Consider the following 12982-nt stretch of genomic DNA (forward strand, 5'->3'; position numbering starts at 1 on the left):
TGAGCAAGAGGTGTGCACGGGTATGTGAGTGCTGGGTTGCGCGTGGATGTGTGCGCATGTGAACGATGTGTGACTATCTCAGTGCGTGCTGCTGCCACACGCTTGTTGCCTTCGGCTCCTGGGCTTGACTAACCTGCCACTTAAAACTTACTTAAAAGCCTTGAACACCCTCCACTTGTTTAGGCAGCAATGCCTCACTGTGCAGTGGTCATGCAGGGGTGACTGGTTGTTCCCCACAGATCAAGTGAGCAGCACCAGCCCATGGAGGAAGCCAGGGAAAGGGAGAGCTGTGATTTTTAGCTTACCTCGCTGATTTCAGAGAGCTGAGGGTTGGGCAGATCATCTCACATGTGATCAATTCCTCCCTACAAGCACTGTGAGGGCAGGATGCACAGAACAGGGGGAGCAACTAGCTGGTCCTGCCCCACCTGGTGATGCAGTTGCCACCAACTGTAACCTGACTTCCTGGTAAACAAGGGCAATGCAAACACGGGCTGCAAGGAGCAGAAGGAGTTCAGCTTTTCTGGGAGCTGCCTGGCCACCATGGCTGCTGCGGAGGAAGGGACGAGAGCACCATCTCCCCCAAAAGGTCAGTCTGAAAGGACAAAACCTTGGCAGCAGGGCTGCACCCAGAGAATTTGCCTGTACTTCCTCTGGGAGCTTCTGTTTTGCCACAGAAAGAGTGGATTCAGAGCCAGCTTTGCTCCATGCTGCCCGGTCCCACAGGAGAAACCTGCCTCTGCATTTTTCAGCCCCTTTGTATAGACTGTGGGAAACACATGGGACCTCCGGTGACATTTGAGAACTTCCCAGATGTTCTGCTTAGTGTGCCACCAAACAGCTGTAGGGTGGGAGGTGGTGAACCAATGCTGGACATTGATGGCTTGGGACCCAACATTCCTCGGCACCTGTGACCACTCACATGATCTCCACAGCAGATGGGCCTGGAGCTCATCCCGTCTTGTCCCATCCCATCCCAAGCTTGCAGCCCTGTCCCACCCTAAGCCCAGCAGTGATAAGAGCTGGCAGTTCAGTGGGGCAGCTGAGACACCTGGTGAGGATGTCTGCCCAGCAAATAAGGCAAAGCCAGGGCTGGATGCTCCTGAGGCCTCCTAGCCCACATGTGTGCCTGGGGGGAGCCTGCCCAGGGCTCCCTTCTTGGGAGACCTGGGATGACTCGGGGAGGCTCCCTGGGTAAGGGAGGGATGGCAATGCCTGGTGCCATCCTGGCTGTCCTTGAGCCCTTCAACCTTTCTGTCTCTTGCTGCAGATCTGGAGGAACTCCTGACCTATGATGATCTTTTCCTGGAGTATTTCAACGCCTTCCTGGCATCCCCTGTGAGTTCCCCTCGTCCTGCTCCTGTTCGTCCCACCTCTCCAGCCCACAGGCTCTACCCTGGCCTGTGGGGCACAGCATGGGAGGGCAGAGTGCTCTGCTGAGGATGCTTATGTTTGCATCTGTGTCCTCGGATGGGCCCATCTGCCCTGGGCTGGCAGCTGCAGTGGGGCAGGGAGCAGGCCGGGTTCCTTTGCCCCACGGCTGCCAGTGCCCGCAGCTCCCGGGGCTGACGGGAGGCACTCTCGGTGCAGGCTTTCCCGCTGCGGCTGCGGTACGACCGGCTGAGGGGGCAGCTCCGAGAGCTGGGCAGCTCTCCCCAAGGACTGCCCGGCTTAGCCCATGCGAGCCCCTGCTCCCCTGGCTATGGGGCGACAGACGAGGAGAGAGAAAGGAGCCTGGGCTGGCTCATAAGGGAGCGTGCCCAGCTGTTCCAAAGGTGTGTGTGCATGTGCGTGCATGTGTAGGTGTTGCTGCTTCTAGCAGGCTGGGTGACAAACTGCTGTTCTGGGCCACACGCCAAGACCTGGGTCAGCCTGCGGGGTAGGAGGAGTTGGGTGGGGGCTTTAGGCAGCAGTGACAAAACTGTCCCTTTTGGAAAGCTGAGGGCCGGTGTTGGTAGCTGGGCTGTAAGGGGAGGCACATAACAAAATTTGCTAAGATCACATACTTAATTTATTGAGTGCCTTGGGGTGAGGTGGTGTGGGTCAGGTGCTGCTCTCCTGAGAGGTGTTTCTGTTCCTCCTATTCCCCTCCCATCTCTGCCCCTGCCCCTCATTCCTGCCCCACAGCCCCCACTAGCGTGGCCCAAGCCTCAGGGTTTGCATTCACTCGCTTGCTGTGCTGCGACACATTCCGGTCTGTGAATGCCCTTGGTGGTGGTGTCAGTGCTGAGTCACTGTTTCGGAGCTGCTCATGGCACTGTCCCCAATGGCCCCTCTGGCTCCAGGACAGCCCTGTACCTGGAATACAAGCTGGCGAAGCTGCTGATCCGCCCGCTGGATGGAGGCCCTGCAGGGAGCCAGCACAGCGTTCGTGGATGCAGCCGACAGTCTGATGGCACTGCTGCCTCCAGCCTCCCCAGTCGCCCCTCGGCAGCGGGGCGGCCTACGGGTGTCCCCAGTCGTGAGCTGCTGAGGCCTCTGAGGCGGATCCAGAGCACCCCGGCCCGCCTCGGTGAGTGCCTGTGCAGACACCCCATGGTCCCCCCACCTCAGCCTGGCTGCTTGCAGGACAGGGCTCTTTCCCTGCAGGTTTTGCTGATCAGGGAACTCCCTGGCCTGCCTGAGAATATTTCTTTCAGCTTGCCTTGATGAACAATGTAAAATATGGGTCAGCAGCAATGCCAGGAGTCTTGAGGATGTCTCTGAGACACATGTTGGGGGTGGCCCTCATGGTATCAGCATGCACAGAGCTGGAGAAGCTCAGCTTGTGTTCACAGCTCCTACTGTCATGTTGACTGCCAGCTTCTGCTGGTGGGATTCAGGCCTCTCTGGGCCTGTCTGGCTCCTGGATCTTGCCCTCTCCACCTCGACACAGCTTCTCCTGACAACTTTCCCTGTGATCTCTCCTTGCAGGCTGCCTTTCAGATATTCCTGACTCCTTGCCCAGACCTCCTGACTCCTCAGAGGTCCTTGCTGACATGGACCTGGGGCAGGCTTCTTCTGCAGTATGGCCAAGCAGACTGCAGTCCTGGGCCCTCTTCTCCAGCTGCAGCGCTGGATGGCCCTGTGGTGAGATTGCCATGCACAGAGAGAAGCGGGCAGAGGTGCATGCCATTTTCTTGGCATGCACTAGACACCCCTCAGAGTTTGCTGCCTGTGACACTTTCTGGTGTTCAGAGCAGCATGGTCCTGCTTGGAGGAGAGGCAGCCATCACCTACAAGACATGCAAAGCAGAGTTTTGGCCTCCTCTGTAACTATAGGATATCCCATAGCAGCTTTGCCAAGAATCAGCATATTCACTGTGGCATCATGGCCACACTCCAGTGGTGCATCCTGCCTCTCCGCTGCTCTCTGCTGAAGGGTATCATCTGGGGGCACTTCTTCCTGGGAACCTGGGCCGCACATGGCTGTCAAACAGCTGCTGTGCTCTGCCCCAGAAGTAGATGCGTTGTGTATCTGGGGGAACGATCTTGCCAACCACAGCACAATGATAGATGCTGGGGGCAAAGGGAGTGCTGCAGAAAAGAGAATAGCTCTGTGGGGTTTTACTTCTGGTTTCAGTAACAGGAGGGTATGCTTCCAGTTCAGGTTATGACTACAGCCTCCTGCATCCAGGAGGAAATCACAGGGGAGGTTTAGCCACCAGAGCTGCTAGTAGGGATATATTCTGCAGGATTTGGACTCATTCCTGATGTCCCTGGTGTCATGGCAACAGGAGGACCCTGGATCAAATGGATACGTGCAGGCAACACAGTAGGCCTGAGCAGTGCTGCCCCTCGTTCTGGGGGCACTGCCTCTCACCCTGGCAGGTAAGGACTAAAGGGGTCAGTGCATGCTGGGGATGGGAGATCTGGTGCTGGAAAAAGCCCTTTTATATAAGTGCTTATGTAAAACTACTGCGTGCCAAGGTCCTGAGAGCTGAGAGCAGCTGCAAACTCCCTCCTAAGGTCTGGGAATGGGGTCCTAGACACTTGGTGGTGGGCTGTGAGGCATCATGCATTGGGGACAACACATCTGGGGAGCTCAGTGGAAGTGATGAAGGAGATTCTCCATCTTAATCTATGACTCCTGTATTCAGGAGTTGTGCATTTATGGGAAAGAAAGGATGTAGTCTAACAATCTGTCCTGCTCTGGACTTGGCCCCTTAAGTCTTGTGCCATGTCTTAATCCTTCTTTGGCTTTAGTAAGAGCTGCTACTTTGGATCTGTCTAGTGAGATGCAGCTGGACATTTTGAGACTCCTCTTGGGGGTCTTCTGTATCAAGTAATGGGAAATACATTACACTGGAGTATACTGGAGGTTAGACTCTTTGCAACCTGAAGATCTGGGGATCTGAACACAAGACTGAATACAACCTGCCCTCTCACTTTTTTTTTTTTTTTAACTCTGCCTTTCATGTAGAAGCATTGATGCACAAATATGCTAGCATCAATGATGTGATGCATACTGTAAGTATGTGGTGTGTGTGACACTAGGGACAAGGGGTGTCACAAACTTAAACTCCCAGCAGACTGTTTTGATGACACTTGGGACATGGTATATGTCCCTGATTTGGAGGTTATGCTTCTATTTCTGGTAGCTGTTTTTGTACAGAGTCCCCTGAAAACCTCCAGGGCAGTTTTCCCGCTCTGGCAGGGAGGAGGGCCCAGCAAGAAGTGACACAGAGCCACAGTTGAGGTTCTGCAAAAAGAGTGCCTTGGTTGGGGGGAAGCAGTGGTAAAGCGCAAGGTTGATGTGCAAACCAGGGAGGGATGTGGGAAATTCTGAGAGGTGTGGTGGTTCCAAACAGGCCGTGTCCAGGCATTATGGGGAATCTCTCTCCTGCTACAGTAGTGCCTCCAGCCATGTGCTTTCTTCCCACGGCAGGTGTGACAGGGAGCTCTCTTCAGGAGCTAGGACTGGGCTGCAGTTGGACATGGCTGAGGCGAGTGACTCTGAGGGGGAAGGGGAATCCTGGCTCCTCGGGGACCTCCCCACCTCTGCCCTGCAGCGCCTGAAGGAGGACATTTTGGGCACGGTGAGGCGTGTGGGGCTGAAGCAGTGGGGTATTGTCAGCCTGGCCCCTGGAGACAACCTCAGTGGAGTCCCCAGGGCTCTGCCAGACAGATGGGATAGAGATGGAGAAGGTGGAGGTGGTGTAGCATTGCAAGAGTGGTTGAGACAGTTGTATCTGACAGGGGTAAGTCAGAGTCAAAGACTCCCAAAGACACTCTTGAAGCCAAGGGCTTCCCCAAAGATACATATGCTCAGGGACCTGCAAACAGCACATGTGAGGAGAAGGAGCAGAGCTCCTTGGGCTGAGGGCCAGGGCACCCAAGCCAAGCTGCCCAACTCTGCAGCAGTGGTCATGGTATGGAGGGGCTGCCTCTGGTCACCCTGTGCCAGCCACTCCTTGCTGCTCCTCCCAACCCCTCAGAGCCAGCCAGGCTGCTTGGGCATCTCTTGGGAGAGCCCTGGTGCCCCTCACCTCTCCCCTGTGCTGCAGAGGGCAGGCATGGACGCCTTCCAGCAATTTCTTCATGGCACCTTGGGACTCCGTCTCCTTCACCTCTGGCTAGACTGCGAGGATTTCAAGGAGAGCACCCAATGCCTAGAGGCCAACACCACTGAGGAGGAGGCTCAGCTCTTCCACACGGACCTCCTGCGGTAAGCATGGCTGTCTGGGAGGATGGCGCTGCTCCTCCATGGGCACTTGAGGCTGCACTCTGCATGTTTTGCTACCCCTGTGCCATCTTTCCTGAACCGATGCTATTTTTTTTTCCCCAGGCATATTCAGCAGAAATACATGCTGAACCTGTTTCCAATTTCCCCGGTGAGTAGGAATGCCCAGTGTGGCTTTCCTGCCCTTCCTCATGGGAGAGGATGGTGCCCCACAGCCAGCCGTGGCAGTGAGGGAGCAGGGCCTGAGGCTCCCCCTGGTGTGGGGCGGCCTTCCCTGCAAGCAGCCCTACTCGTACTGCTGTGGTGCCCAGGGCCTGCGCAGCGCCCGGGCTGCTGGCGCTGTGACTGGCCCGGAGCGGTGGCCAAGCTCAGGAAGGGCCCTCTGGAAGTCAGCAGGTGACACAGCTCCCCGTTCTCTCTTTCATGGTGCGGGCAGCCGTACCAGCGCCAGAGCAGAGCAGCGGCCACGTTTGCCATCCTCAGCAGGACCCAGTATGATGCCCTGAGACGCCTGCGCTCCTACTGGGTTCCCAGGTTTCTCATCCACTGCTGGCGAGCTGCTCAGCTCAGGTTGGTGCCCTATATGGTCTCAGCATGGTTTCTGTACTGCTACAGCACCACTCATGCCCTCACCAATCCCAGAAGCCACAGGCAAAGAAGGAGGCAGTCTGACCTGGCTTGGCCCAGGGCTCAGCAGCTTCCTCCTTGGTGGCAGAAGAACGGTACAGGAGTCAAGAGAACAAGTGAGGGAGAGCCACTTACCCCAGAAGGACATGCCTTGGCTTTCTCCCTCTGCCCGTGACTCACTGCATGAATCATGCAGTCCCATCTTTTCCCTCTGGCCCAGTTTTTCCCTTTGATGATTTTTTTTCTAAAAAAAAAAAAAAGTTTAAAAAAGTCTGATGTTCTCTTTAGTTTAGTTTGTCTCTGTTGTAGGCTTGCATCCCAGCCAGACAACAAGCCCAAGACTTCCCTGCCCACCGTCTTCCCGCCATCACTGCAGATCTTTGAGCTTCTTCCTCCTGTGGAAGACCAGTGTGGGGATGGTGTGGACAGAAGCATGGACTGCCTCTGTGTAGGTATCCTTGCTGGGCACATGTGCTAGTCCCACTGTGGCCAAATCCATTGCTAACAACTCTGCAGACTGCAGTGGTGAGAGACTTCTCCCTAGTGTGGCTGAAGCCATGCTGGGAGCAAGGATCCAGTTAAAATAGTACCAACACAATCTCTGATTCCCTTGAAGCTTTGCTTGCCTGGGCCTTACTATTGAGCCCCTGATTCACAGATCTGCAGTCAGATAATAGTGAGGAGAGGGAAGCAGATCCACACCAAAGGATCTGCAGGGACTGTAAGGCTTGAGAGCGGGTGGAGAAGGACAAGAGCATGAGTGAGAAGAGCCAAAAATATGACTTCCGTTCTCCCTCTGCCATTTGAGGCACCTTGGCCCTGTCTGAGGAGAACTGTTAATGCCTGCTGGGTTTTGTCACTGGTTATTTCCCCTCCCAATAAGCTTGGTCGCTGGCCATGCCTTTCGGCAGAGCTCTCCTGCTTTCCTAGGTGCATCTTTGACTGAAGGCAGGATGCCATTACAGTCAAGCTGTGCTGTGTGTTTGACGCAGGTCCTGCGCTCTGCAAACAGTGGGAGAGGCTCTGTGGAGCCAGCCTGGCAGCGGAGCTTCCCATGGCACATTCCCAAGACACCCCAGACCTCTCGCATCCTCCATGCATTGCAGTGTGACCTGAGGGATGGTGGCGGCTTCCTCTACTACCTGAGCAGGTGAGGCCAACTTTCACCATTGCCTCCTCCCAGCTCCCCTGAGTAGCCCAGGGGACAGCTACACTTGGGTTTTTCTGCTGTTCTATAGCTGTAACAGACAGAGCTCCCTGGGGCAACCTCAGTTGTGCTGTTTCTCTCTGTGAAGCCCTTGAACAATCAGGGAGGCTCTGCCTCTTTCAGCTTCTCCTGAGGAGACAGGCCAGGGTCACCCACCTCACTGCTTTCCTACTTCTCCCTGCAACCAGGTATGCTGATGCTCAGGCAGTCCAGAGCCTGCTGCTGTGGCAGGAGCTGGAACAGCAGCGGCTGGCGTGGGAGCAGCAGGCAAATGAGACGCAGTGGCACCGTGCGGCCTGGCACATCTTCCTCACGTACCTGGCACCTGGGGCTCCCTGCAGTGCTGGTGAGGCCCTGCAGCCGCATTCAGCACTGACCAAACCCTCCTTGCTCCCCCTGAAAGGGCTGCAGGGGAAATGAGGGAGGATTATGGCATGTTGGTGCATGGCAAGTGGAAATCTTTAGCTACTGGGTATATTGGGTTGTGTCCTGCTTACGTGAGTTAGTGTCTGTGGGACTGTCTTTTAAAATTAGGTGGGGAACCAAGTTTCTGATGTGCTCTGGAACAGTGCTAGTCCCTGTGGGCAGAAATAGCTTCCCAGTTCCCCTCGTGACCCTTCTGCTTGCAGACAGCTTCCAGAGGCAGACCCCAAGCCGCTCTCCCCTCCCTGCAGGGCTCGGCTCTGACATGCTGCCTTGCGTTCGGCACCTCCAGGAGATGCTCAGCTCCCGGCATGGACAGCTGGGCCCTGTGCTCTTTGAGCCTGTGGCACAGCGAGTGTTTGCCACCCTCCAAGCAGCTTGGCTCCGCTACTGCCGCTATGAGATCACCACCTTCCTGGAGTAAGTCCTTAGGAACGTGGGGTGCAGCACCGTGGGTCCCGGAGGTAACAGGCCCCACTCTGTGTGGCAGGTGGAGCATTTAGATAGAGCTGGGGTTTGCCCAAGGGTTACTCGCAGAGCTCCTGCAGTGCCTGAGCTCTCAGCCCATCCGTACAGCTCTTGCAGCTGGGAAAGGCTTAATTTGGCAGGGCAAGGAACTCCTTCAGAACTGGCACTTGCTCTGCGCTGTCAGCTGGCCACAGCTCCCTGTGGGAAGGGATGATTATGCTGGCTTTCTGTCAGCTTCCCCCTTTACATTGCACCAGAAAAGTAATTCTGGTTGTCAGGCATGCTTGGGAGAAGGCTCTTGGTGACACACATGCTCTGCTTGCTCATGGACCCTGTCTTGCAGATGCTGTGTGCCGATCTCTCACTCTGGAGCCCAGGCTACCAAGAGCAAAGCTCACAGAGCAAAAAAGGAGAAAAGGCACAAGTATGTACTTTCCCCTTTTGCCAAAGTCAAGTAGCTGTTTGGGATTCAGACTGGCAAGTCCTGCATTGCACATAACCTTAAAGGACCTCCAGGGTCCATCTGGACTCAGAGAGTTGTTGCCAACTTGACAGCACCTGTTCACAGCAAAAAAACTCATCTGCTGTTAATTAGGTTCCTGCTTTCCACCGACTCTTCTGCGTGAGCGCCGTCTTCACTGTTGGGACTTGTAAAAGCGTGTCCAGGGTACTGAGTGCTCTTTAGATCCTGGATGAATGAAAGAGAAGGCAGATAGCTACTTTTACCAGAGAATTGTATTTAAAACTTGTGTCTTGTTGCTTCGAGCCCTCCAGTTTACCTGTCACTGAAAAACTGAGGGTTTCAGGCAAGAAATGTGGCAGCTACTGTGTCTGTAGCATGGGACATAAACGTGTTCTACTTCTGTAGCAGGAAAAGGAGAAAGTGAGATGCAACTCCCTGGACTGGGATTTAGCCAGGAGAGCAGCATGAAATGCTATCTCCTAGAATCAGTAACAGTCTGGCATGGCCAGCTCTTGAAAAACAGCATTTCTGTAAGTGCAGCAACCCATATTATCAACCTGGGGTCATATGGGTAACACAGATGTTTTCACAAAGCTACTGTTTGGTAGGATGAGAAACATTTTATTTTTTCCCTTCAATTATAGAGAAGTATTAGTGCTACTGATCTCACGAGATCAAATAAGATCATGTCTTGGTTATGCTGTGACCTCATTGCTGATCCACTTAAATACTTTCAGGCTCAGAAAGGGCAAAGGAAATACTGAATATCATGTCCAGGAGGGCCAGGAGCATCAAAGGAGGAGAAAAAAATTGGTCTCCAAGCTGGAAAGTGCCCCCCGCACTGACTTGACCAGGGGAGGAGAAGATCCAGTGCCATGGCAGCAGACTGCAGCCCTGCTCTCTAACAAAGTAGTTTTTAAGGTTTATGGGAAGGCAGTGGAAGAGATGCAGCTTTCCTGTCTGCAGAGGGTCCTGGGGTTGCTGCAGATGCTGCAGTCATGCCTCACAGCCTTAGAAGACAGAAAGCGACTCAGCTGTGCACAGGCACTCCTGGGTCTTTGGAAGCAGGAAGGGAAGGGGCTGGACAGTCTTCGACTCCCTGTAGAGCTGAAGAAGAGGCTGAAAGCAGAGATCACCCAGGGAGCGGTGAGCAACTCAAGCCTGGAAGAAATCCAGGTGGCCTTATTTTCACATGTTGCTCCGGCTTTTGAGCAATTCTGGGCTGAGGTGAGCAAGGGGCTGAGCAGGCATGGTGTGCAGCCCTCCCAGATCCAGGGAGATGGCTGGTCCAGCCTTGAGCCCCTCCTGCACACACTGGCTTCCAAAGTGGCCCTCAAACACCTCAAGAAGAGGGAAGCTGCTGTGGCTCAGCCCAACTTAGATGACAAAGACACTCTCAGACACTCCCTCCAGGATGCTGCCAAGGGCTGGCCAACCCTGGAAATGCTCCATTTCCTCAACCACCTGCAGATGCACGGACCTGCTATGCTGGAGGATGGTCTGCGGTTCCAGTTAGAGGTGCAGAAGTTCAAGAACGCGTACCACACTGGTTCCAACAGGGCCTTCCTAAGGAGGAAGGTTCGAGTGATCCGGGACTGCTTCCTCCTGTCCCAGATGGAGTCCAAGCTGCAGGTAAGACTTGAGCAAGGATGGAGGGAGTGACATGGAATGGGGCTTGCTGGAGAGACCTTTAACGATCAAGCTAAGGGTGGAAGAGAGACGTACAGAAAAGGTCTTGCTTTGCTCTCTGAGGGCAGCAGTTAGTAGGACAGGGGAAGAGAGCTGTTTCTCGCTGGATGAGACACAGCAGGCAGCGAACAACAGTAAGTAGAATCCCCTGCTTGTTGGCTTAGTTTAGGGTAGATTCTTGAGCTGTTGCACCTTCACTTTTAGGAAACCCAAGGAGCTGCTAATGCAGCATTGGAGGTCAGTTTGGCCTGGAGACAGCTGGGCTGCTCAGGACCAACCTCATCCCCCAAGGCATCTGGAGGTGGCCAAGCGACTCTCCCCAGCCTGAGCACATCTTTTGGCTGATCCTGCAGGTGGCTGTGGGTGTGGAGAAGCTGGAGAGGGCTGTGCGGGCGACAGAGCGCGCTCTGCTCAAGGATGGGCCCCTGCCGCCGCCAGGGCTCTTTGATGAGCTGTGGGACTCCATCCTCAGCAGCCTCCTGCCATACTGGGCTGCCTTCCGGAAAGCCTGGCTGCAGAGATCACCCGAGAGTGCCCACACTGCCCCGGGTAGGAATGTCATATGGACACCCCTACTCTGCTTCAGGAGCCCTTTAGCCCCTGCTAGGTGACGTGCATACAGTAGGTGGTGGTGGGCCTATCTTCACTTACAGCTATCATGTAACCAACACTTTTGGTATCTCAAATTGCCTGGAATTGGCTGCAGGATCCTTCAGCCTTCCCTGAATGCCTCTGCTTAGGGGAGGTGAGGGCAGGTGGGGGGTAGTATTTCTCCCCATAGGGCTGAGTCTGTCACTTTCAGGGTGGGAAGCACACTCTGAGTGAGGAGAACTGGTGTGCTCACAAGGGGCAAGGGAAAGCGAACAGCCAGGTCCGTGTTGCCCACTTATTCAACAAGTCTCCTCCCACAGTGCTGCGGGTCCAGGAACTCCTGCAGCGGAGACGAGACTCCTTCGAAAGGCCCCCAAAGCCTCTGCCACTGGTTCATTTGCCTCAGGTGAAGCAGTCCTTGGCCGTCCAGAGTAACACTGGGGGCTTGACTTACACCTTTTCCATCAGTAAAGGCATTACTGTGAAGGTCAGTACATGGACCCCTTCAGATAAAGGGGCTGGAAAGAAGTTTACAAGGGGCTTTTAAGCTAAGAAACAGGCCAAAGGGAGTTAATTCTCTAAGAGTGCTGCTGGCAAGCTCAGGATCTGCTTTTAGAGCATGATGCAGGAGCAGCTCAACCCAACATTTGTCTCCTCCTCCTCACGCCTACTCTCCCATATTGAAAGGAGACATAATCTCAGTAGCAGCTATTAATATAGCACACAAAAGCACTTTGGGAAAAAAGCACTAAGATAGAGCATCCCTTCCCCTGCCCGCATCCAGTACCACTATGACTGGGGCGAAACCCAACAGCCATTTAACACTGGGCACTAATAGTGCTTTTGAACAACATAATGAAATGTCCCACTCAGCTCTGTCTTGCTACTCGTGCCCCATCTCCAACAGCCCCACGGCCTTGTCACAAGATTCTCTAAGTCCTTGTCTGAATGTTCCCATTCTCTCCGCTTTACACAGGTTCCCAGCAGAGATGTTACAAGCACCTCTGTATCCAGAAATGGAAAGAGGTCACTGACACCACGGCTCCCTCCTCTTCCCACAGTGCCGGTGCTCTTTTGAAGAGGACAGCAAGTGCTCTGTATCCCAGCACTCTTTAATGCTAGCAAGGGGAAAGGCAATGAGATGGTGGTTGCAGGAGTGAAAAAGCTCCGAGAAAGCACTGAGCTGCTCTAGCACAGGGTAAGAAAACAGGCTGACAGGCAGTCTGTGATGAGCACCAACCTGCACTACTAGAAATGATGTAATGGCCTGAGCTGCCTCAGCAAGGACCAATACCAAGGCACCCCCACGCACAGTCCCCTTCGCAATCAGCCGTTTTAACCTCCCTGGCTAGAAGGAGGTATTACTGAACCAGACAGCTTGAGGCAACTATCTGCATCCTTGCTGCAGTTGTAGAAGCTGTCAGCGCTTTAGGGAAGCACAGGCAGATAATTTGGAACACTGCTAGACTGCGAAGGCTTGCTCCATTCCTTCTGCTCTCAAGTCTTTCTGTTAACATCAGACACAAGGGCAAGATCCTGCCTTCTTCAGAACCAACTTCCTGGTCTTCCAGGCTGATCAGTTTTGTATGCATATGTTACAATTTACTGTATATACATATATATGTGTATCTACTGTATATATATACATATATATAATATATGTGTATATTCACTATGATTTAGTTGCTTGCATACCTTAGCTGTTAAGTTAGGCTAACACCCGAAAGGCCTCTCTCAACCTCATCTACACACTGATGGCACCAATACCACATCTCTCTGTAGCCAAGAGGTGGAGCATAGTGGGAATCCCTGCAGGAGTCAGTGACTGGCAGTGTGTGTGGTAGCAGCCCAG

At 54.1% G+C, this 12982-nt stretch overlaps 1 protein-coding gene across 1 annotated transcript; it reads left to right on the forward strand.

Annotated features, from left to right (window-relative positions):
- The first annotated feature begins 543 nt into the window (after positions 1-543).
- On the forward strand, positions 544-12208 carry LOC148594769 (uncharacterized). Its single transcript, XM_088524222.1, has 19 exons — positions 544-589; positions 1271-1338; positions 1591-1775; positions 2286-2512; positions 2914-3069; positions 3717-3810; positions 4868-5018; positions 5487-5647; positions 5768-5813; positions 6099-6232; positions 6599-6737; positions 7282-7439; positions 7685-7842; positions 8171-8339; positions 8731-8811; positions 9588-10482; positions 10893-11088; positions 11451-11617; positions 12107-12208. The coding sequence occupies exons 1-19, from the start codon at positions 544-546 to the stop codon at positions 12206-12208; spliced, it is 3333 nt and encodes a 1110-aa protein (XP_088380348.1).
- Positions 12209-12982: the final 774 nt, after the last annotated feature.

The sequence above is a fragment of the Tinamus guttatus genome, unplaced genomic scaffold (assembly GCF_059628265.1).
Source record: "Tinamus guttatus ecotype Peru unplaced genomic scaffold, ASM5962826v1 Tinamus_guttatus_pri_ptg000208l, whole genome shotgun sequence".
Classification (NCBI taxonomy): Eukaryota; Metazoa; Chordata; class Aves; order Tinamiformes; family Tinamidae; genus Tinamus; species Tinamus guttatus.